Below are 22,427 nucleotides of genomic sequence, written 5' to 3' on the forward strand. Positions count from 1 at the left end.
AGATGGCTGAACTGGAAGGAATGGAGAAGAACCACAGCCCGAGATAGGCGCCACACAGTCAGCCCAGTGTATCGTGTGACAGCCTCAGTCCCAGCCTCTGATGCCTCAGGAGCTGTGGACCTCCCATGACAAATCCTCCAACAGATGTCTAGCAGCCAGAGGGCATGCACACCGCCCAGGGTCCTGAGGCCAGGGGTTACACATCTTAGCTGGAACCTGAAGGAAGAGTAGAGGGGAGGAGCAGCTGGCCCCAAGGAGAAAGGCAGCAGATAGGCACCAGGGCACAGACGGCTGGGATGGATACAGGATGGGGCCTTTCTCAAGGCAGTCATGTATCAGTAGGAGTCTCTTTTTCTGGAAAATGCAGAATGAGGCGCAGATGCTCTTTCCATGTGTGAGCCTCCCATTAATTCAGGCCCCTCTGTGGGAGGCAGGATGCATGCCCTTGGCAGGGGAGGAGGAGAGGGAAGTTTCTTCCTGCTCGTGAGACGCTTCCAGTGTGAGGGTCCAGAGATAGGCCAGCAAACCTGGCCTGGGCACCGCTTCCTCAGTTGTGGACCTGAGTGTGGTCTTGAGTGAGAGGAGTGTTCCTTCTGGCTCTTGCTTGCTCAGCGTCTTGGTTTTTTAAAACATTGCTCTCTAGCTGAAGCTCCAAAGAGCAGCTTTATGTCCACCCAGAGGCTCTGGAGCAGGAGCTGTGAACCCACAGACCCTCCACGCTCCCTGGCTGGGTGTGGCCTCAGTCACCTTGGCCAAGCTACCCTATCCCACTGGCCTCCCATCCTGGGAAGTTGATTTTTTCCACATTGAGGCTGCTTCTCAGCCGGATCCCTGCTGGCCAGCATGGCATAGACTGGCATCTAGAGAAGCAAAGCATTTGTGTGAGATCCTAGTCAGCTCTGCAACATGAGCATCCTTCTTTTGGTGCCATGTGAATCAGCCCTTGCTCCCTCCTGAGCTGTGTTCATTAGGGTGACCATGGCAGATGTCTTCTAACATTTGTCCTGTCCAACACTACCAACATATTACTCTGAAATGTTAGCCTTGTCCCACCCCAGTCCAGTCTCTTGGACGGAAAGTGGTACCCTGCCAGATGGTTCCCAACCTTTGAACAAGCAACCTTGCTTTTCTGGACTCCAGGTTGAAGCTGAGACTGGCCACTGGCTTATCTCCCTCAGACTATATGTGGGCTCAGGGGTGACTGCTGCCACCCACTGACCTCTGAGGCAGTGAGGCTGGGGATGCCCTCCTGTCTTCTTCATTGCCTTGTTGACACTCAAGCTGCAGTGGGCAGATTTACTTGTGACCCCCCCCCCCCGAGCTTCATGATGCAGAGTGCAGTGCATAGAAGGTGAGGATAAAATGCAGTTGGGCAGCTCTTTGCCCTGTCTCCCTGGGTCTCTGATGCTCCTAGGCATCTGGGACCCACAATTCAGCTCCACCTGGGAGTTCACCAGAGTTCCCACTTGTGAAATTTTGTTACTGTCTTTAGAAACTCATTATCTTTACTACACTGTGCATTAATTGCCAAAAAAAATCCTTACAAACTTAATTAAGATTCCTGTGCCAGGAATTCCTTGGTCTCAGTTCACAGGGGTGCCGGGTGATAGGACCCAGAGGAGAAGCCTTGGCTGTCTGTGAACATTCACTCACCTGGATCTTATAATAACCCCTTGCCATTACCAAAGGGTGGGATGTGGAAAATAAGCTGAAGTTACTATCATTTGCTTAATATAGGAGGCTGGCACCCACACCCATCAGCTGGGATTAAATATAGAAATGAGGACATCGCAGGTTCCCACCCACAGTACAAGCAGTGGCAGCGGCAGGCTCTGAGCTTTTCACCGCCTCTGGGGGTTTGTAGACAGGCCTGGCCCAGCCAGCCAGTGAGTCTTGGGAAAGTAAAATTAAGCCTGTATTTTTATTCCAGTCAGCATGCTGTCGATACTTTAAAAAAAAAAACACAAAAAAACCTGTAAGCAGTTAAATGTTAGATTCAAAAATATCTTTGGTACCCAGTGTTTATCTACATATGAGTGGCCAACCAAGTCTGATTTTTTTTCCTTCCCATAATTCTTGAAGCGAATACAGTCTCCAAAGACAGCAAATCCTACAATTTTGTTGTCATCTTTTAAATTACAAATCTTGGGAAATAAGGACAGCCCATGATGGACTGTAATTTGCCAGTTATTCTCTGGATGTTGGCACCAGCTGTATCTAAGTGGGAAGACTGTATGGCTTCCTGTGGCACCTGGAACAGGCATTGTTGAGGAAACTTGGACTTGGCGGTTTCATTAATGTGCAGGAAAGCCAAGGCAGGGTGGTAACTTCCAGTGTAGAAGAGGACTGGTGGTTTCTCTGGGTGACAGAGCACCCAGCTGGACAGTGCTAGCAGGGAAGGCAGTTATGAACCCGGCCTGGGGCTTTTCTGTTTTGACAGAATTTAACAAATTTTAGCTGTCTCAGTCGACATTGTAGTGTATCATGTGCATGGTTATAGATGGGGTATCTTGTGATAGTGTCTTTACACACATGTCATTGACAGGATAAGAGCATGTGGGTTTTCAGTTACTCCACTTCTGCATGAACCACTTGATCTCATTTCTTCTTAGTGACAGGTAATGAGCGGCTCAGTTCAGACTCATACAGCCCACGTCCAGTTCCTTGCTGGGAACAGGGAAGAGAGAGCTTATGCTTAATGTTTGGTGATAATCTTGACTGTTGGGAGATCAGTTCTCTTCCTTCTAAGTAGCCACCAGAGTTTAGTTTCTGTGTAGGGTCTCAGCCTTCCTTCGTTTTTCTTGATCCACTGTAGCATACGTAGAAATGCAGACTTGGGGCAGAATGAGCCTCAGGCAGAGGTTCCAGTGGAGTCTTTTTCTCTGACTGGAGTCTGCTTCCAGCTCCGATCTGGCTGCAGGGCTTTTATAAAGCCAAACACTTGAGTTTTTTCTGTCCTAGTATTTTTGCTCAGGAAATTCTCCGTAGTGAGCCCTCAAATCTATCTGCAGTCACTTCTCGTTGATCTTCTCAGGAGGTGTAGGTTTGGCTGAAGTGGGTGGAGAGTCATCCAGGTGAAAGCCTTGGGAGAGCCCAGAGCTTTGCCTGCAGCCCTGGCTGTAGCAAAGGCAGGCCCCATGCTTTGAAGACCTCCTCATCTGGCAGTGTTGGGACACTAAACTGTCCTGGTCACTCTCCACTTGTATTAGTCACTGTTCCTGATACCTGGCATCAAGCCCCAGATTTAGTGTATAATTTGGTGATAGATATGCATAGTGAGAGAGAGAACCAGTGTCTCTTGCTGTGTTCCTGGGGTACACCATATGGTATCCACAAACCAGCAACCACCCCAGCCACGTGTGTTCACCTCGGAGTCTCTTGGGGCCTCATTGCCCATCTTGGCTGCCATGTGCCTAGAGTTTTAGTGACAGGCCCTGTGGAGTCCGTAGCAGCAAGTTCACATTTTGGAGACCAGAGTCAAAACCCCACTTGAAGGAACTGGTTACAATTCCACTTTATTCTCCTGCTAAAACTCTTCCTTTCTCTTCCCTTCCCCCGCAATCATTTTCATGCCTCCCACACTCCTCCCCACGATCTTAAACTGTCTTGTGCCATATTCTTATCTGAGTTGAGAATTCCACTCAGTTCTCAATATTGGAGACCTGGGTGGAGAAGCAGCATAGGTCAGCCTCTGGTGCCCTCTGGGCAGGGCCTACACCCACTCACTCCAACCATGTGCCTGGACAAGTGGTTCCCTGTGTTACTGTGTATTGATTTATGAAATGGAGGCACAATGTTTCTGCCTCAGCAGGCTACTCTCCAGTGAGGCTCAGCGCCACTTATCTGTATTTGTTGAGAGGAGCCTTTGGTGACCAGACCCTCAGATATGTTGGTGGACAAAGCAGATGAAGGACCTGGCCTTCTGGGAGCTGACCTTCTACTGAGTCACTAAACCCTTCCTGCCTGGCACCAGGCCCTCAGCAGTGCAGCTGGTCCTCACTTCTCTGTGTGCGTTCGTTCTCCTGTCTGCTGATGTCGACTTCAGCATCTCACCCTCTTTATTTTTCTCTGAAACACTCTGCTACTCTGTGGTTCTCAAAGGGCCCAGCGTGGCTGCACTTACTCCCTGGATGCACATTGTCACACACTTCTGAAATACCCTGAGAAATGCATCCCCACCAACACCTGCAGCTCCTAGAATCCCATCTGTCTTGGTTGTTGTGTGTTCAGCTGTGTGTCCCTGATCACCGTGGTTTAGGTTCTGGACCAGCCTCTTCTGAATCCGCCGTGGCAGTGTTCCACGCTGCAGTGTCATGCTGTATCTTGACACCAATCCCAGGCCAAGGGAGCCTTCCTTTGCCCCTGAGGAGTGTGCTCCTGGTGCTTGGTACCTGTGGGAAAATGTTTCAGTGCACACAGCACCCTACTCTGACCACTGCCCCAGCTATCGTCACAACTCAGCCTTGTGTGAAGCATATCAATAGAACTCAGCCGCCAAGCACTGCCCCACCTTCGCTGAGCTGAGCACACACGTCCACGCGCTCTGACACCAGGGCCGTGTTGGAGGTGGTGGTGTGCCCTACCTCTGTGCCCTGTGAGTGTGGCACCTGGTCAGGCCCACTATCCTTTGGCTCCCCCAGGGTCCACCTGAGCAGAATATGAGTTTACTGCTGTCCTGAGACATTTCACTTCTCTTTCCTTTTCTATTCACCCCCCAAGCCTCGGACTCTCCCCAAAGCTCTAAAGCAAATTTGACTTTAGTTCAGCAGATGTCCACTGCACCCATGTCTCATGACAACAACTGCTGTTACTGCTGGCCCTTCAGCTCATCCATTTTCAATCATCCTATGTGGGTGCTGTCACCTCGTCTATCACAGAGGTCATTAGCCACCTGAGGTTCTACAGCCGGGCAATAGTACTGGCCTTCATGCCCTCAGAATATGTAATGAGGCATGCAGGGGTGGGGAGTGGCATTGACACCTAGGCTGTCTGACTCCTGAGTATACAACCTGAGCCACACGATGGGATCCCACACTCATTGCACAGTGTGGTTAATTCAGAAGCATAGTTTCAGTGGTTGCCAGTGTTGACACACAGAGTGTCCTGTCCTGTTCTGTGTTTTAGATTCCAGAAGTCCTAGACTAGGGACTTTTCTCAACAGGCCCACACCTACCAAATGTGGGGGGTCCATGGCCTTCATGGAGGCCCTTAGGAGGGAAAGAAAGGCCAAAAGAGCCCATGTGGGATTAGACAGGGCTCTATGTGTCTGTTTCCTTAGTGAATTTCCACAAAATCCTCTCCAAGTGAGACCCCTATGCAGACTCTGGCCCTCCTTGCCAGGCTTCCTGGTTTGCCTGAGGGAGAAAACCTGGTGCCCCTGATTGTTTCTGAAAAAGAGCTCAGAGTTTTCCTAGCATTTCATTTGGTGGTATCTTTAGAACTGAACTGCTGTGTGACTTGAGACCCTGTTGTTCTTTTGAGAAATGGGACTTCTGACCCTCTCAAGTAGATGGAGCAGAATAGGTTTGCCAGTCTGTGGGCACTTTGAAGACAACACGTGCAGCCAGCACTCACCTCTCTCTTCCTCCTCATCTTCATCACCACCACCACCACAGTTCATTCAGCTTCCCTAAGAAAAGCCATGGTAGTAAAACAATTTCTTAAAAAATCAAGATCACTAATAGTTTTTCTTTGCAGTACTGGGTGGGGATGAAACCCCCCACCAGCTTAGAATGCTAAGCAAACTCTCTACCAATGAACTACATCCCAGTTCAAGAACACTAAATCTTAAAATAATTTTTAGGGTGAGAATGGTTGAATACACACACAAGTAGAGACAAGAATTTTAAACTTCCAGCAGGCATCCACACCTGGCCTTAGTGGCTGTCAACACCTGGCCATTCCTGTTCACCCCTTACCTTCAGGATAGTTTCAAAGCCAATCCCAGACGTGTATCTAAAGGTAACTTTTAACACCCACCATTCCACTGTCACACCCTTTCAAATAAATGTGTAAGTGCTTAAGGTCAAGTGGCTTCTGAGTGTTCAGGTCCCCAGCTGCTATGCTTTTTATTAGTCAGTTACAATCAGGATCTAGTCAAAACACGCACATTTTTCTCAGTTGCTGTGTCTCTTGAAGAGATGAGGGCCCTCGATGTGGTGTGGGGAGACAGTAGGCCAAAGCTGACCAGTAGAAGGATCTTGACTGGCCACTGGCCCACAGCCTGCGTCACCTGCCAGCCCATAGACAATGAATCTGTGGCTTCAGCCACATGAGTTCGGCTTTCACAGATGAGATGGAATCTGGCCTTTTGCCTCTTTTTGAAAATCTAGAAATCATTCTGTATGCTATGGTGAGTCTTGTACATAGATTCTAAGATTTCTGTTAGCTATTACTGGGTTGATAAGCACCCCTTAGATGCTTTTATAGGTAAAAAATGTTTGAATATGGGCAATTTTACTTAATAAAAGGCATGAATTAAATTTTTTAAATGAAATAGGAATAGTAAATGTATGATACTAGGGCATAATAATTGGGGTGAAGCTGGGCATCAGTGGCTCATGCCTATATATAATCCTAGCTACTCAGGAGCAGAGATCAGGAGGATCACGGTTTGAAATCAGCACAGACAAATGGTTCTCAAGACCCTATCTTGAAAACTCCCTTCACAAAAAAGGGCTGGTGGAGTGGCTTAAGGTGAAGGCCCTGAGTTCCAATCCTGGTACCACAATAAAAAAAGAAAATTGGGGTGAGAGACTAGTGTGTCTTGGAGACTGATCCATCAAGTAGACGGGTGCAGCAAAAGCCAGCCTCTGCAGCTTGAGTTTTGAAGGAACCTTGTCCGTGGTGTGTACTTGCCATGGACTTGCTTTTTGTATGTAACAGTTTGTTGAGATAAATTCTCATGCCAGACAATCCACCCATTCACAGTAGATGAGCCACTGATTTCAGTGGATTGATTCACAGAGATGTGCAACCCACTGTGGGCTTAGTAGTCCCTATATGGAACAGTTGGGGACCAGAACGTTTCAAATTTTTTATTTTTTTCAGATTTGAAAATTTTTGCATACACATATTAAGATATCTTAGGGATGGAACCCAAATTTCAAGGCAGAACTTATTTGTGTTTCGTATGTACCTTATAAACATAGCCTAAAGGGAATCTTACACAATTTTTGGTCAGGCAATATTTTGTAATGACAGAATAGTTGTGACTATTTATAATAATGGTGCAGCATGATAATTCCATACATGTGCATTTCCATCTCCTAACCATTGATCTTTGTGTTGGGAACCTTCAAACTTCTCTCTCTAGTTCTGTAAGAAATACATAATATCATCTGAACCGTGGACACAAGAACTCGTTCCAGTTCCCATCATCCAACCTCTCCATCCCTCTGCCCCCACCCTTACTAGCCATTAGTGACTAACTCTGCTACTCTCTGCTCTATGAAACCAGCTTTTTTAGCTTCCGTGTATGAGTGAGAAGGTGTGATATCTGTTTTTCTGTGCCTATCGTATTTCACTTAACATAATGAAATGGGGAGTTCCATCTAAGTGTCTGCAAGTGATTTTCATGGCTGAGTGATATTCCACAATGTATATGTACCATATTTTTTTTGGGTGCCATTGGGGTTTGAACTCAGGGCTTTGTGCTTGCTAGGCTAGCCTTCTACCACTTGTGCCACTCCTCCAGCCCTGTACCCCATATTATTTATCCATTTGTCTGCTGGTGGACGAATCTTGTGCTGCAGTGAACATGGGAAAGCAGACGTCCCTTTGATTTCCTTTGGCTGTCTACCTAGCAGCAGTGAGACTGCTGGGTCATGTGGCGGTTCCATTTCTAGTGTTCACGGGACTGCTATACTGTCTTCCATAGTGGATGTACTAGTTTACATCCCCACCATACTGTGTCTTTAACAATCTCACACATGAAACAGTTTCATGGTGTGAATTTTTCTGCTGTGGCATCCTGTGGGTGCTCCGAGGTTTGGGTCTGGAGCACTTCCCATTTCCGATTTTGGCTTGGGAAACCTGCTCAGCCTTCAGTTGACTTTGGAAGAAGCCCTGCACCCCTTGCTGCACTGCCACCTCCCCTGTCTCCAGGGACCTGGGTCTCCTCCTGTCCCCCCCGTTCACCTGTCCTGGCAGGTTGTGTGGATGCCTCACACGGCGTGTTGCCTGGTTTCTTCCCTTTGCAGTGTGTTTGTAAGGCTCACTGATACCGGCGTGGATGTTTAGCAGGTGGACAGGCCATATTTAGTTCACCTTCCATCAGTTGGAGGGCATTTGTTGAGTTGTTCCCCTTCCTTGGCTGTGATGAGTAGACTGCTGTGACGGATGTGTACAGGTTCTTGTTGACCATGTCACCCTGTGGCCCCTGGGTTGGACATTTTTGTCCTGGGCCACCATTCCCAACTCTCAGAATGCGAGGGTTCTGAGCTTCCGTGTCATCACCAGCTTGGGACGTAACTGACACTGGCCCTCCTGGTGGATATTGTCATGAAGCTATCCTGGCAGGGGAGGACAGGACAGAGCTGTCATTTTGTTAATGGCCTAGAATGTCATCTGAGGCTGTTTTCAAAAGCTCTTGAGAAAGCCATGTTTAAAGTGGGAGCTGCAGTGTGCATTCCCACACCCACTGCTGCCTGCAGCCCTCATTGATGGAGTGGGAGGGCTCGTTTCCAGGACGTGAAGTAGTGCTACCTTCCTCCAGGTCTCACCTGCCACGCACTCTTTTCTCTCTGCAGGCGTCACCATGAAGCTAATGGATGAGGTGGCCGGGATCGTGGCTGCGCGCCACTGCAAAACCAACATAGTCACAGCTTCCGTGGATGCCATTAATTTTCACGACAAGATCCGGAAAGGTAACAGAGCTCTTCTAAGATGGGGGAGGGAGTGGCCTTCAGGCTCCCTGGGTCCCTGGAACCGGTTTGCTTTGTGCTCACACCTGAGTCTGTTCATGTGCCATGAGACGTAGGAAACAGAGCTTTGTGCTTTTCCTGTACAGATTCATCTGTGAGGGTAGTGTGTATTGGTTTGTGTTTATTTATTTATTTATTTTGGTGGTACTGGGGTTTGAACTAGGGGCCTTGAACTGACTAGGCAGGGGCCTGTACCACTTGAGCCACACTTCTAGCCTTGATTTGATTCCTCAGTCTGGTGAGATCTGAAAGTCTGTGATTGAAGGCCCTTTCCCTCCTAATGCCCAGCATTAGCTCATCCTCTTAAAACAACAGTGGATGGAGCCCCGAGATTCTGTGAGTGTGGTCACCACCAAACCTTGTGGCAGGCACGTTTCATTTTGGAGGAGGAAAAGTGATCCATGAGCTTGGTAATAACAGGCCAATGCAGAGACAGCCTTGAGCACTCCTGCCAGCTCTGCCCACCCTGTCCAGGGAAGCCTTGTTATTAGGGGTGTCAGGGGACAGAAATTCAGTGCCAATAACTTGGCCCCATGTCTAGCCTGCGAGTTGCAGGGTGCTCTCGTAGGTCCAGGGTGCTCTCGTAGGTCCAGGGTGAGCATGGTTTGCTACACTCGCGGGTGATTATTTGTCTGCAGACCTAAACTGAACATCCCTTCCTGACACATGGTGATTTTCATTTGTGTCCATCTCCTGATGGCAGGCTGTGGTCCCTCACGGTGGCAAGGCCTTGAGCTGCAGATGGAGGGTCTGGGTCCAGAGCCCGGGGCTGGTTCTGGAGACACCATACCATGAAAACAGCTCGTGGGAGGAGCTGTGGGGTGAGACCGGGTGCTTATGCAGCATGGGCTAGGAGTACTGTGCTTGGTGTGGCAGGAGCCTTTGGGAAAGGGAGAACTCTGCCTTTTGTGCTGCCATGCCTCTCTTTCTGGAACTCCTGCCTGGGGAGATTACTGTGACTAGGGCCACATTGTTAAATACAGACCCCAAACCCCCAGTGGAGAATATGCTCACATTCCTTGGGACTTGTCCCCAAAACATCTTCAAAATTACTAAGGGAAGGGAGACCCTGCCGCCCAGCAAGTCCATTTGCCTGTCAGCCCAAACAGTAAATGAGCTTTATACTTCAGAGAGCCACCCAGGGGATAGTGTCACCCTTTGCTAGAAGCAAGAGTGCCCAAGAAGGGCCCCAAACTCTGCATCCTCAGTTCCTCACACAGCCAAAAAGCACCATGAAGGGGGTGCTCCAGGGGAATGGGGGCTCATGGTAAGAATTTCTAAGTTCAATGGAATTGTAAAACTGGGGTTACTTCAGCCATCTAGAAGACATCAGGAAGCTCATACCAGGGACTGTGAGGATGGAGACTTCCCTTCTAAAGGGAACACAAAGAACAGCTCCTTCGTTTCCAGAAGCTCTGACTTCTGGCAGGTTCCTCAGTGTGGACTGGCTTCCTGCAGGCAGCAACCAGAAAGGGCCACTGTATAGAACCTGGTCACTGGCCTGGTCATGATGGGGGTCCCTTGTCTCCTCCTGCCACCTCCTGGCCTAGTGACCCCCCCCCCCCCGAGGAGGATGCTTGACTTCTCTTGGGGAGTAGAGAGATTGTTGCTGTTTTCTCAGGTGACATCTTGTTTTGGATACAGAGGAATTCGGGCCAGACTGAAATAGCAGTTGTGGAGTCTGGCCTAGTTTTGTCTAATGTCCTCACAGCCGTTAGACACTGTCATGCCTTCTTGGTGTTTCCAGAGGAATGTCACAGTAGGTCAGCAGCATGTGTTCAACACAGGAGCCCACCTGGGTGTGGCCAGGGAACTGGGTCACCATTCAGGCTGCACAGGCTGTGTCTGTGTCACAAGCGGGGTTGTGACATTTCGTCTTGTATTCTGCCACCTCAGACCAGTGCATGCTGCTCCCTCGCATGGAGCTGCAGAGTGAGGCCAGCGAGTTCCCACTGGCTCTGGGCTCATGGTACCATGCAGTCCCAGTGTGTTGGCTGGTGACTGAGAAAAAAAGGGAGTTGACATCGCAATTTTGTTTTGTTCTGATGTGATTCTGCTGAGAATACTAAATCCTTGAGGCTCTCCTGCCTCTGAAGCCACTATCCCTGCCCAGTGTCTCCCTGTCACCTCACACTTGAGCTATAATGTGGAGGAGTCCATGGGGGCTGACCCACCACTTCTCCAGGAGAGGTGTTGCCCATGGCCGAGTACCTGTGGTGAGGCATCCTTGGAAGAACCTGCAGAACTGCTGGTTGCCTGAGTTCTTGCCTCAGTGATATGCAAGGTTCCTGTGGAGATCTGAAAAATGGCAGCTGTCTCCCAGGGGCTGCTACACAAAGCTGGGGACTTAAAATAACAGAAACAGGTTCACTTCTGGTTCTGGGGTCAGAAGTCTAAAACCAATGTGTCGGCAGGGCCACATTCCCTCCAAGGCTCTGGAAAGGACGTGCCCTGCCTCTTTCAGCTCCAGATGACTCCAGGCATCCCTTGACTTTGCTTGATCTGTGGCCACATCACTCCAATTGCTGCCTCTGGTCACCGTCTGTCTTCTCATTAGGTCTGTCAATCAGAAGGACACTTGTAGGACTTGGATGATCCAAGATAGTCTCATCTCAAGACCCTTGCCTTATTACATCTGCAAAGACCCTTATTCCAAATAAGGTCACAGTCTGAGGTTCTGAGTGAACATGAGTACTTGGGTGGAGGCACTGTTCAATCCAGTACAGATACCTTCTCCCTTTAAATTTTCACAGATGATAGCTTACTTTCACTTGGGTAAAAATGTGAAGTTAGTAGATTCTCCCCTGTGTGCCATGCCACCTCTTCCCATACCCCATGTCCATGTGGGTATGGATCCCTTTTCCCACGAGACCAGCCTAGAGAGGGACTGCCCAGAGGGCCACAGAAGGGTGGGCTTCTGTTTTGAAACGAGATGGCTGGAGGCTGCTGACAAAGGGCCATGTCTTGCCTGCCAAGTGGTAGGGAAGATGGGGTCAGATCAGAAACAGTAATGAGCAAGTAGGTTCTTCCATGAGTCTTGAGAAGCCAGGGTTTTGTAATGACAAGAAGACATGATTGGAGCTGGGCGCCAGTGGCACACCTATAATCCTAGCTGAGATTTGGAGGATTGTGGTTCGAAGCCAGCTCGGGCAAATAATTTGCAAGATCCCATCTCCAAAATAACCAGAGCAAAATGGACTAGAGGTGTGGCTCAAGCAGTAAAGCCTGCTTTGCAAGTGTGGAGCCCTGAGTTGAACTCTAGCCCCACCAAAAAAAAAAAAAAGACATGATTGCATAGACCAGGAACTGAATGAAGGCCTTTTGTGGGGGGAATAGTATTAACTCATTCTTAAGCAAAATATAAGTTTTAATTAACCTGAGGATCAGTTTTTAGATAATGATGTTTTCATGGAAAAGGTAGGGCACATCCAGGCACTGCAGGACTGGAGCAGAAGCTGTCTGTGGCCAGCACCTACTGCAGTAGGCAGTGTTCATGCTGCCTTAAATATCCCACCAGACACATCCCATACCTTAGACACATCCTCTCTCTCACCCCTCCCTTTAACAGCTCTGAGTGGCCCCTGGTGCTCCTTGGAGGGTAGCCCCACTCCAGAGACTGATCTGCTGTTAGGGACCCTATACCCAAGATGTGATGTAGCCAAACACTTCCTGTGCCTGTGTTACCTATGGCTGCAGTGACACATCACCATACACTAGTGGCTTAAAATGATACAGATTCATTCCCTTCCACCTGTGCTCCACCTGGAGGCTCGAGGGGAGAATCTGTTCTTTGCCTTTTCCAGCTTCTGGAGCTGCCTACATCCCTTGGCTTGTGGCCTGTTGACTCCATCTTCATAGCACGACCTTTCCCCTCTAGTCTCTGGTCCTGTTATCTCATTTCTTCTCCTTACTCAACCCTCCTGTATCCTTCCTTGTCAGGGCTCATCTTGACATTGGGTCTGCCTACACAGTCCAGGACAGCTTCAAAGTCCATTGCTTAATCCCATCTTCAAAGACCCTTTTGCCACATAAGGTCACATGTTCACAGGTTCCGGAGAATACAATGGAGTGTCTTTGGGGGCCATTACTGTAGCTTAGTGAATGATGAGTGGTTTCTGCCCTGTCCATTTCAGCCTTAGATAAATGGCTGGACCAGGAAGGCAGAACCCTGGGCGACCATTTCTCCAGGTTGCAGAAAAGGGCTCTGTGATACCTGTTCAGCCTTTTGTAAAACTGCAAACAAGTGGCCCTTTGTACAGCATTAGCCTTGTGCTGGGCCACTGGCCTAACCTGTCACTCAGGTGGGTATCCATCAGAAAGTTACACCACAGCTTGCATCATCAGGTCACCCCAGCAGGTCAGAAGAGGACTGAATTTCAGCCAGGAGGGGTAACATGCTAAGGAATGGCTCACTGCACCCAGGCTTACAAACACGGGTCGATTTTGTGTGGCCAGTGAGGCCTCTGGCTGCCTTGCCCCCTGGTGTGATGGCACCCTGTTTTACAAACATGGGCCTTCTGGGGTGCCTATAGCACAGAGGCCTAGCACTATTACAGCCTTGCCCTGGCAGCCCACCCTAGCACCCCCACCATGGCTGCTAGACAGCAGTGACCTGACCTCCATGGGTGCCTCCATGGGTGCCTGTGATGTTCCATGTTCAGTCTGAGCCCCTTGGCCTGGCAGTCCAACAAGTACACAGGATGGGCTGCACCTGCGTACCTTGCGAGGCTAAACTCTTCAGGAGCAGTCCAGAAACCACCTGCCTCACAGGGCTCTTCACCCAGCAAAGGCGTCTAACACACCCTGTGCCAGCACTGACATGGATGCTGGGGACAGTGAGGGTCATGACAGGCCAGTGCTGCATCTTAGGGACCTTCACACCCCCAAAGATAGGTGTGGTAAGTATACCAGAACAGCACAAAAGGCATGGGGAACTGGCAAGTGGGCAGCAAAAACCATGTCACTCAGGGCAGGCGACAAAGCTCAACCATGTGAACGGAATGTACTCTTTCCAGGTCACTTGCTCCATTTTCCCTCAGTGTTGAGAGGTTAAACTGCCAAGGCAGCTGTTAAAAAGTTAACAGGAAAATAGCTACATTGAAGTGATGATTTTGGAAGTGTTAGGAAAACCTAAAGCTGGAATTTTCTCCTGGAGAAATGATGTCCCAGACTGTTAGAGTGAGAACAGGAATCTTGAGAAGAGACTTTGGGGTATTATATAAGGATGCCAGCATTCGTTCTCTGTACCTGTCTTTGTTAAAACGGTTCACTGCCCTGGTCTGTGGAGTGCAAAGGCTGAGCTGTTCTGAGATTTCCATATACTTTGAGACACTTGGCAAACTCAAAGGCTTGGAAATCCCTATTTTTTTTTTATTTTGTTTTCCAAATCCCTGGCATACTACTGCAATCTGGCTGCCGACAGAGTGACGCTGTCTGGGGGGATGTGGGCTGGGGTACCTGCCAGCCTCACGGAATGCGCCACCCTGGCCAGCTTACTGTCACTTAAAAGCAGACAAGTAGACAGTTGCAGCAGTTCACAACTCAGCCTACTCAATGTGTTTATCCCTGACTAGCGTTGCTCACTTTTGAGTGGTAGGCATTGTGCTGGGTGCTTGGAACCACTAACCCTCTTACTACTGGTGAGACAGAAGCAGTCGTGATCCCCAGTCTGAAAACTGCACACAGCCACAAGGCTCTGGCCACAGGGCTCTGGCGCAGTGCTCTGGTGTCACTTGATAATGTGGCACAAACACCACCAGGTATCCAGGGCCCTTAGCAGCAGCAGTACAGGTGCTGAAATGTGGTCCTCACAGATCAAGTGCAGTCTCATCTGTCTTTGATGCTCGTCCTGGACAGCAGCATGGTGGCAGCTGCGCCTCGTGTGCTTGTGTAGGAGATTACACTCTCTGAGACCACTTGCAGACATGGGCAGGGCTCCCATAGTAGCAGAGTGAACCGAGGAAGACAGTGCTCTGGGTCATGCCCCTCATCTGCCCAGGCTCTTTTTCCTGCTCAATTTCAGAGAAAAAGCAAATAGTTCAGTCTCTTGTTTCTGGCAGCATTAAGCTCTCAGTTCCATCAGCCTTGTTGCAAGAGCCATCAGAGTTACCCACAAAACAGTCCCTGGCTACACATGACTTGTGGCCAGATTATAATTAAAATGAAAATGACAGCCAGGCACCGTAGTTCGCACCTCTAATTCCAGCTAGTTGGGAGGTTAGGCAAGAGGATCTCAAGTAGAGTCCAGCCTGGGCAAAGTTAGCAAGACTCGGTCTCAAAAACAAAATACAAACAAAAAGGCTGGGGGTGTGGCTTAAGTGGTAGAGCACTTGTCTGGCATGGTCACATCCAGTAAAAAAAAAAAAAAATTGAATGAATGAATTAAATGAAAATTAAAGCTAGGCACAGTTCTGTGTGCTTGTAGCTACTTGAGAGGCTAAGGCAGAAAGATTGCTTGAGCCCAGAAGTTCCAGATTAACCTGAGCAACATGGAGTGACCCTGTCTCAAATAAAAGAAAAGTACAGCTCCTGCCTTGCATCAGCTATCCAGGTGTTCACTACTACCTGTGGCTGTGTCTGCTGTACAGGGCAGTGCAGATATGAAACATTCTGTCATCTTGAACATTCTGTTGGGCAGCCCTTGGTCCCCAGATGTCCATCGCCTTGGCCATGGCTAGCCCAGGTGCCATGTGGTGGTGTTGGCTGGAGTAATTCCACCAGGTCACCACCCTGAGTCTTTGGTGTTCCTTCAAACCAAACTGGCTTCTAGGACTGGGCATGGAGCCTTCTCATGAAGCTGCCTTTGTATGTCTGACCCACCATCTTCCAGGCCCAAGCAACTATGCTAGTTTCTGTGATTCAGAAGAGGACTTTGGTTTTAGCTCCAGCTCCCAAGTCCTGTGAAGAACCACAAATAAGAGACTGACAAACCTGTAAGACCATGGAAGTGTGTTCCTATAGCAGGCAGGTACTGACATCCTCGGCCCTTGGTGATTTCCACACACAGGCACCGAGGTACTTCCCATCGCCCTTGGTATCTCTTTCTTTTTCCTAGGAATTTTACTTGAGCCTGCTTTTCTTTGTAAAACTGCTTTTTGTTTTTTGGGGGTAGCACTGGGGTTTAAACTCAGGGCCTCACACTTGCTAGGCAGGTGCTCTGCCACTTGAGCTACTCTGCCTGCAGGTTCTTTTTGCTGTCAGTGAATCACTTCTTTTTTCTTTTCAGCCCATTTTGCTCTGGTTATTTTGGAAATACGGTCTTAACACACTATTTGTCCAGACTGGCCTTGAACTGTGATCCTCCCTATCTCAGCCTTCCAAATAGCTGGGATTACAGATGAGAGCTACTGGCACCCAATTAGTGAATCCATTCTTGAAATGTGGAAATGTTGTCTTGAGTGGTAGAAATGCACAGTAGACTATCACTCAAGAGGCCAAGTCGGGAGGATAGTAGTCTCAAGCCCAGCCTAAGCTACACAGTGAGTAATAGGCCTTCCTGGAACATACCTATGTAGTGAGACCCTGTCTTAGAAAACAGTATATAGTAGAACTTTTTAAAAAGTATTACTCAAGTCAGGCATGGTGGCACAGGACTGTTATCCCAGCTACTCAGGAAGCTGAGGCAAGAGGAGTACTTGAGCCCAGCAAGTACTCTGAATAAGGTAGTGAGATCTGGTCTCAAAGCAACAACAACAAAATACTCTTGAGCTTCACAAAGTATTGTGCTCCTAGTTTTTATACTTAATTAAAATTAAAAGGAAGTAGCAGCCAGAAAAACATGAACTACATTAAAATTACCCAGTTTGCCTTCTACCTGGGTTGTTGTATTAGTTGTCTAGGGCTTCTGTAACAAATTACCAAAACCTTAGTGGTATTAAACAGTTTATTTTATCTTACTGCTATAGTGGTCAGAAGTCTGACTTACTCACTGGGGTAAAATCAAGATGCTGCCAGGCGGGCAATTCCAGAGGCTCTGGGGGAGAACCTGTCCCCCTGAGTTTTCCAGCTTCTAGAGGCCGCCTGCACCCCTTGGCTAGCTGCCAGTTCTCTAGCTCCATAGTTGGCATGTGGCACCTCTGGACATCCCTCCATCTTTCCATCTCCCTGATTGTCATCTCTTCTTCCTCTTCTACTTGTACAGACCCTTCTGGGTACATAAGGCCCACCTGGATAATACAGACTACCCTCCCATTTCAAGGTTCTTAGCCTAACCTCTTCTGCAAAGTCCCTTTTGCCATGTAAAGGCCACAGTCCCCAGGCTCCAGTGATTAGGATGTGGACATCTCTGGGGACCATATCTGTTGACCACAGTTCACTCCATCTGATATGGCAGCAGCCCATTCACAAGCTCCACCATTTCCTGTCCTGTTCAGTCTCTTCCACAAGTCTGTAGTCAGGCTCCAGCAGAGACTGTGGGAGAGAGAAAAGCTTAGCCTTTGGTGGTTCCCCTGCTCTGTTCCATACCTCTTCAGCTGTGGATATTGTGCCTTATGAGGTTTGGGGGATTGGCACGAAGGAACAGAGGCAGCAAGCCTTCCTGGCTTATCACAGCCTCGCACCAAGTGTTCGATGGACTTCTGGTCTAGAGGGTACTATGTGGCTTGGTGTCCCCAGGAGGACAGCCATGTCCCCACATCTCAGTTCAGGGTCATGTGTGAGGTATGCTGAGCTGTGGCACAGCTGCAGGCTTTGCCAGAGGGGGCCCTGGCAGAGTGCACTCCTAAAATGCCCTCAAGGTATCTCTCCTATTGTCTATATGGAAAGTACTTGCCTTTTTTTTTTTTTTTTTTTTGGCAGTACTGGTGTTTGAATTCAAGACCTGTGCTTGCTAGGCAGGCACTTTTCTGCTTTAGCCACACCTCATCCTGTTGACTCCTTTGTCAGTTGTGCTTATCTCTTCAGAAAACATGCCTTCCTTAGCTCTAACTTTATAGGGGTCTTTCTGGCTTGTGCCTTCTCAATGACTGAGCCTGGGTTCAAATCTGGCCCATCTGCAAAGCCACGGAACTTGGGACTCCCTAGCACAGCCTGAGGGATTTCTACCTCTCCAGATGCTTGCTCCAGCCAACATGAGCCCTTTCTGCCTCCCACAGTGGCTTCTCAACTGCTTTTACCACTGTAGGAACTCAGAAAGAGCCAAGTATTCCTCTCCAGCCCTCTTTCTCCAGGAAATGCTGCATTCAGGCTTTGAACCTGTTTTAGCTGGGCCCCAGGGCTCAGCTCAGTAGGACATGTTCTCCATGCAGCTGTCTTTCCCTTGATCCTTCCTACCTGCTCCTTTAAGTGAGTATTCATCTTTGGATGTCCTTGGATGGTAGCATGGCAGAATGCTTCCAGGGTGGCACCTCTGTTCTAGGCTGACTGTCACGACTGAGTGTCTGCCTGTTACCCATGGGGTGCTGGCACTTTTGGCTGCCTCACTCCACCAAGGCCTGGCTTTGTCTGCGTTTTGCTCCTGATTCTCACTGTAAACCCGGTTGAAGTCACTAGCAATAACCATGTTGCAGCCTGAATGCTGTGCTGCCCTGAAATTTCCTCTGCCAGATTATTAGTCTGTCTTTAAACACAGCCTCCCACAAAGTCTCAGACACAGACAAAGTGTAGACAAGTTCTTTGCCAGAACAGAACATGAATGGCCTGTAGTCCAATTCCCAATAGAAACCTCATGTTTCCATCTGAAACCTCACGAGCACAGTCTTTATTATCCACATCTTTTAGCATTCTGGTTTTTTCAGCTCCCACCAGAATTTCCCATTATTCTGAACTTACAGTATTCTAGGGCTTCTCTAGCCTCCATCTCCAAACTCTTCCAAAAGTGTAAGAACCTCACTATCAGATTCAGTCACAGCAGTGACTGGTACCACATGCCTGGTACCAGTTTTCTGTAATAGTTACTGTCTTGTCACTGTGGCAAAATGCCTGACATGAACAACTTCCTCCAACCACACCCCACCTCCCACATTTCACCATGTCCTAATAATGACAACAATACAGATTCATCAAGGGTTTAGTCCAAGTCAGGTGCCAGTGACTCACGCCTATAATCTGTGAGATCCCACCTCCAAAACAGCCAGCACCAAATGGACTGAAGGTATGATTCAAGAGGCAGAGCACCTGTTTTGCAAGTGCAAAGCCCTGAGCTCAAACCCCAGTCCCACAAAACAAAAGAAAAAAAAAGAATTCATTAAGTTATCACTCAATCACTTCCCAAGAGCTCATTAGCTGGCTGGCGCTAAGCTCCAATGCCTGAGCCTGTGGAAGACATTTCATATTCAAACCACAACAGGCCCCTTCATGACCAAAGTCACAACAGATTCAGATGGACAGCACTGGAGGTGCAGAGTGGACACAGGACTACCCTGTCTGCCCTCCTACCTGGGCCTCTAGAAAGGAGGCCTGATAAGTGGCCTGTTGCAGGGCGGTATTTACTTGCCTGTGGCAGTGACCTACGTGGACACAGCTGCCTTTAATGCCCTTGATGCGTGTCCGGCCTCCCTCAGCTTCCACATTTGATGAAAGGGCCTGTGGCACCTGTTCATGATTTGACGGGTAGGTTGGACGTGGAGGCTCTGATCTAGCGAGAGGAGTGACAACACATGATCCAGCCATGCAGAATGGCAGAGGGAGGGAGCCTACCTGGACTGTATTGTGGGATGGTGACTGCCACTATTCCTGCATCTTTCAGGCTATGAGATTAGGGTTCTCTGGTCCAGGGCAGAGCAGGAAGAGCTTGGGAAGCCATGAAGGCAGCTAAGGGGACAGTACTTACCAGGCAGCAGGGCATGCAGGAGATCTTGACCCCACTGCCCTCCTGGTGCACCTAGTGTTCTTGGTTGTCACCAGCTCAGGCCCAAGGTGCACCTCCTGATGCATGGTTGGCCTGAGAGCTGAGCTGTCCACTTGGCCTTCCCCTCCTCCGCCACACCCCTGGAGGATCTCATGTCTCTTTGCAAAGCAACTGCCCCATGGCCCTGGAAGGATGTATGATAGCATCGATCAGCAGCAGAGGGACTTGCAGAGTCAAGCAGTCCCAGGGGCTTGTGGACACAGTTCTCCTCACACTGCTGCTATTGCTGGAGCTGACCTGGCTTCCTGCTTCAGGCTGCCCCCACAGATGTTGCCAGAACTTTTTCCTTAAAGTGCCCTCCTCCCACAGTGTTGGGGCTTGAGTTGATTTCTGTTTGCAGACAAGTGTGTCCACACCTGCCCCCAGCCGTGTGGGATACTCCAAACCTACCTTCCCCACTCCTCATTCATTCATGTCCATGCTCCTGGTTGTTCTGGACGCTTCGGGCATGGTGGGGAATAAAGAACGGCCCTGTGCTGGGCCTCCTTCCCTCCATCTCTCCAGAGATCGGGGAAGCTCCATAATGCTCACTCATTGATGGCATTTGACTTGAACCTGGAAGGAAGGTCAGCCTTCGGGACTTTGAAGAAGCTACTGCCTGTGCTGAGTCACTAGTCCAGGTGTGTTCAGCATCCACTCCAGGGTGCTGAGAGAGCATAGGGGGGCTCCCTGGGATTTGAGGGCCAGCAGAGTGCTACATCCCTGTGGGTTGGTCTTCATGAATGACCCTCCCAACTCTTACGGGGCCACATGTTCAGCACATCAGTGGGACCCCTACCCTGCTCTGCCCTGTGGTACTTCCAGGCTGGGACATCAGTGAGGTGGACAAGCTCACCAATGTACAGGCACCACAGTCAGGTCAGGAAGACTGTTACAGAAGGAATGCACTGGAGAGACCTGGTCTGTCCTAGGTGAATGTCCTTGAAAAGAGACCCTTGGCTGAGGTGCAGAGGATTAGCCAGATCACAGTTGGGTGAGGGGATGGGGGGGTGTCTGTCATGAATGGTAGAAGTAAGGGTCAGGGTGGGAGCATCTCTAAAGGTTAAGGCAGCCTCCACACACCCAGGCAGACCTGGGACTCAAGCAGGCCTCGGAGACTTTGGGTCCTCCCTGGTCAAATCCCAGGACTCGGGATTTGTCTTTTGACTGAGATTTCAAGTTCAGTCCCAGCCCACCAATGACCAGGCCAGGGTCCACCTCCAAAGTGGTTTCTTGTGTGTATCTGCCAGAGTTAGACCTCAGGCTTGTGTACTATGGCACCATCACCCTCTGGAAGGTGAGCAGGCTCAGGGTTGGATTGACTGAAATCTTCCCCACTGTTAGGAAGTGGTCGTGGTGGTGGGGGCCATTGGTGGCGCTTTGGCCCCCACTTTCTGCTTTTTGTCTGTCCAGAACACTGTCACCCCACTTGAGTTTTTGATCTTGTTATTAATTGAAGTTAGAAGTTTCTTCAATTTTCTGGTGCAGAAATGAAGTTGTGAGAGCCAGAATTTTGCCAGGGCAGGTGGGTGAGCTTTCATGGGTGACAACAGAAGGGTACCTTTTCTGTCATTCACAATTCATGGCCAGTGCTCAAAGGCCCTGGGATTTGCCCTCCCAGCAGCATGTGATAGGTGGCCCCCATATGGCGGCCCCTCATATGAGCCTTTGGCCTTTGAGGAAGTTTGCTGGTTTCCTCTCATGGAAACAGGTGTCCCTGCTGCTTGCCTTGGATGTGACTCTTGACTTTCATGTGTGCAAGTCATCAGTGAAAGAGATGTTGGATGGGCAATAGAGGAAGGAGGCAGAGAGTCCACAAGACTCTTGGGGCTGACCAGGTAATTTCCAGCCCCCAAGCTGGGCATTAGACCAGGATGTGTGTCCTGGGGCATGTGTTTGGTGACTGTCATCAGATGCGTGTACACGACTATGCACACTACAACCCACACCATGCCACCTGTTGCTGACCATGCGGCTCCTTCCTTCCCTCCCAGAAATGGCAATGTCTGGTGTGAAGCATCCCCTGTGAGTACAAAGTTGTATGTGGCATGGAACTCTGACACTTTCTAACATAGAATAGCCCACACCGCCTCCATTGACTCTCTCTGCCTCCATTCTCTCTTTCTCTCTCTCGCTCAGTATGTCTCGTGGGGCCTGTCTCATAGCAAGGACACTTGAGGGGAGAGGTGTTCAAAGGGCCCTGCAGCTGGCACTGGTTCCAGTGAAGCAGGTCCATGGGACTAAGGTGGGCAGAGACGTCCTTCAACCTTGCCTAGGAGACTTTGCTGGGGTGGGAGGCATTCTGGCCACATGTCAGTGGCAAGTGGCAGCAGCCAGATACCAGCCCTTGTCCCGGAAGCCTCCACAAGCTCATGCCTCCCCTGACTGGGCCAGGCAGCAGGCCCAACAGTAGGTGTGCCTCCTTTTTTCTTGCAGTCAGTCAAGACAGTCTTTTCATGTCCATTAATGGAAGGAAAGCGGAGCCCCATGAGATTAAGAGGTTATACCCAGAACATGGAGATCCAAGGTAAAGCTGTGCAGTGCTCCATGTGGAAAGCATAGCAGAAGAGAAGTTCCAAGTCCAAAAACAATGGGCAGGGTGCTGCGGTGTGTGACCAGAGGCATGGGAAGTACCACAAGATTGTCTTAGTAGGTTTGAGAAACAAAGAGAGAGACCC

General features: G+C 49.4%; 1 protein-coding gene across 1 annotated transcript in view; it reads left to right on the forward strand.

Moving 5' to 3' along the window:
* The window catches only part of Acot7 (acyl-CoA thioesterase 7), a 97,421-nt gene that overhangs the window by 60,977 nt on the left and 14,017 nt on the right, over positions 1-22,427 (forward strand). The window contains 1 exon segment of the mRNA XM_020166687.2: positions 8,751-8,867. Within this exon segment, the coding sequence (XP_020022276.2) occupies positions 8,751-8,867 (117 nt within the window).

The sequence above is a fragment of the Castor canadensis genome, chromosome 7 (assembly GCF_047511655.1).
Source record: "Castor canadensis chromosome 7, mCasCan1.hap1v2, whole genome shotgun sequence".
NCBI classification, from domain to species: Eukaryota; Metazoa; Chordata; class Mammalia; order Rodentia; family Castoridae; genus Castor; species Castor canadensis.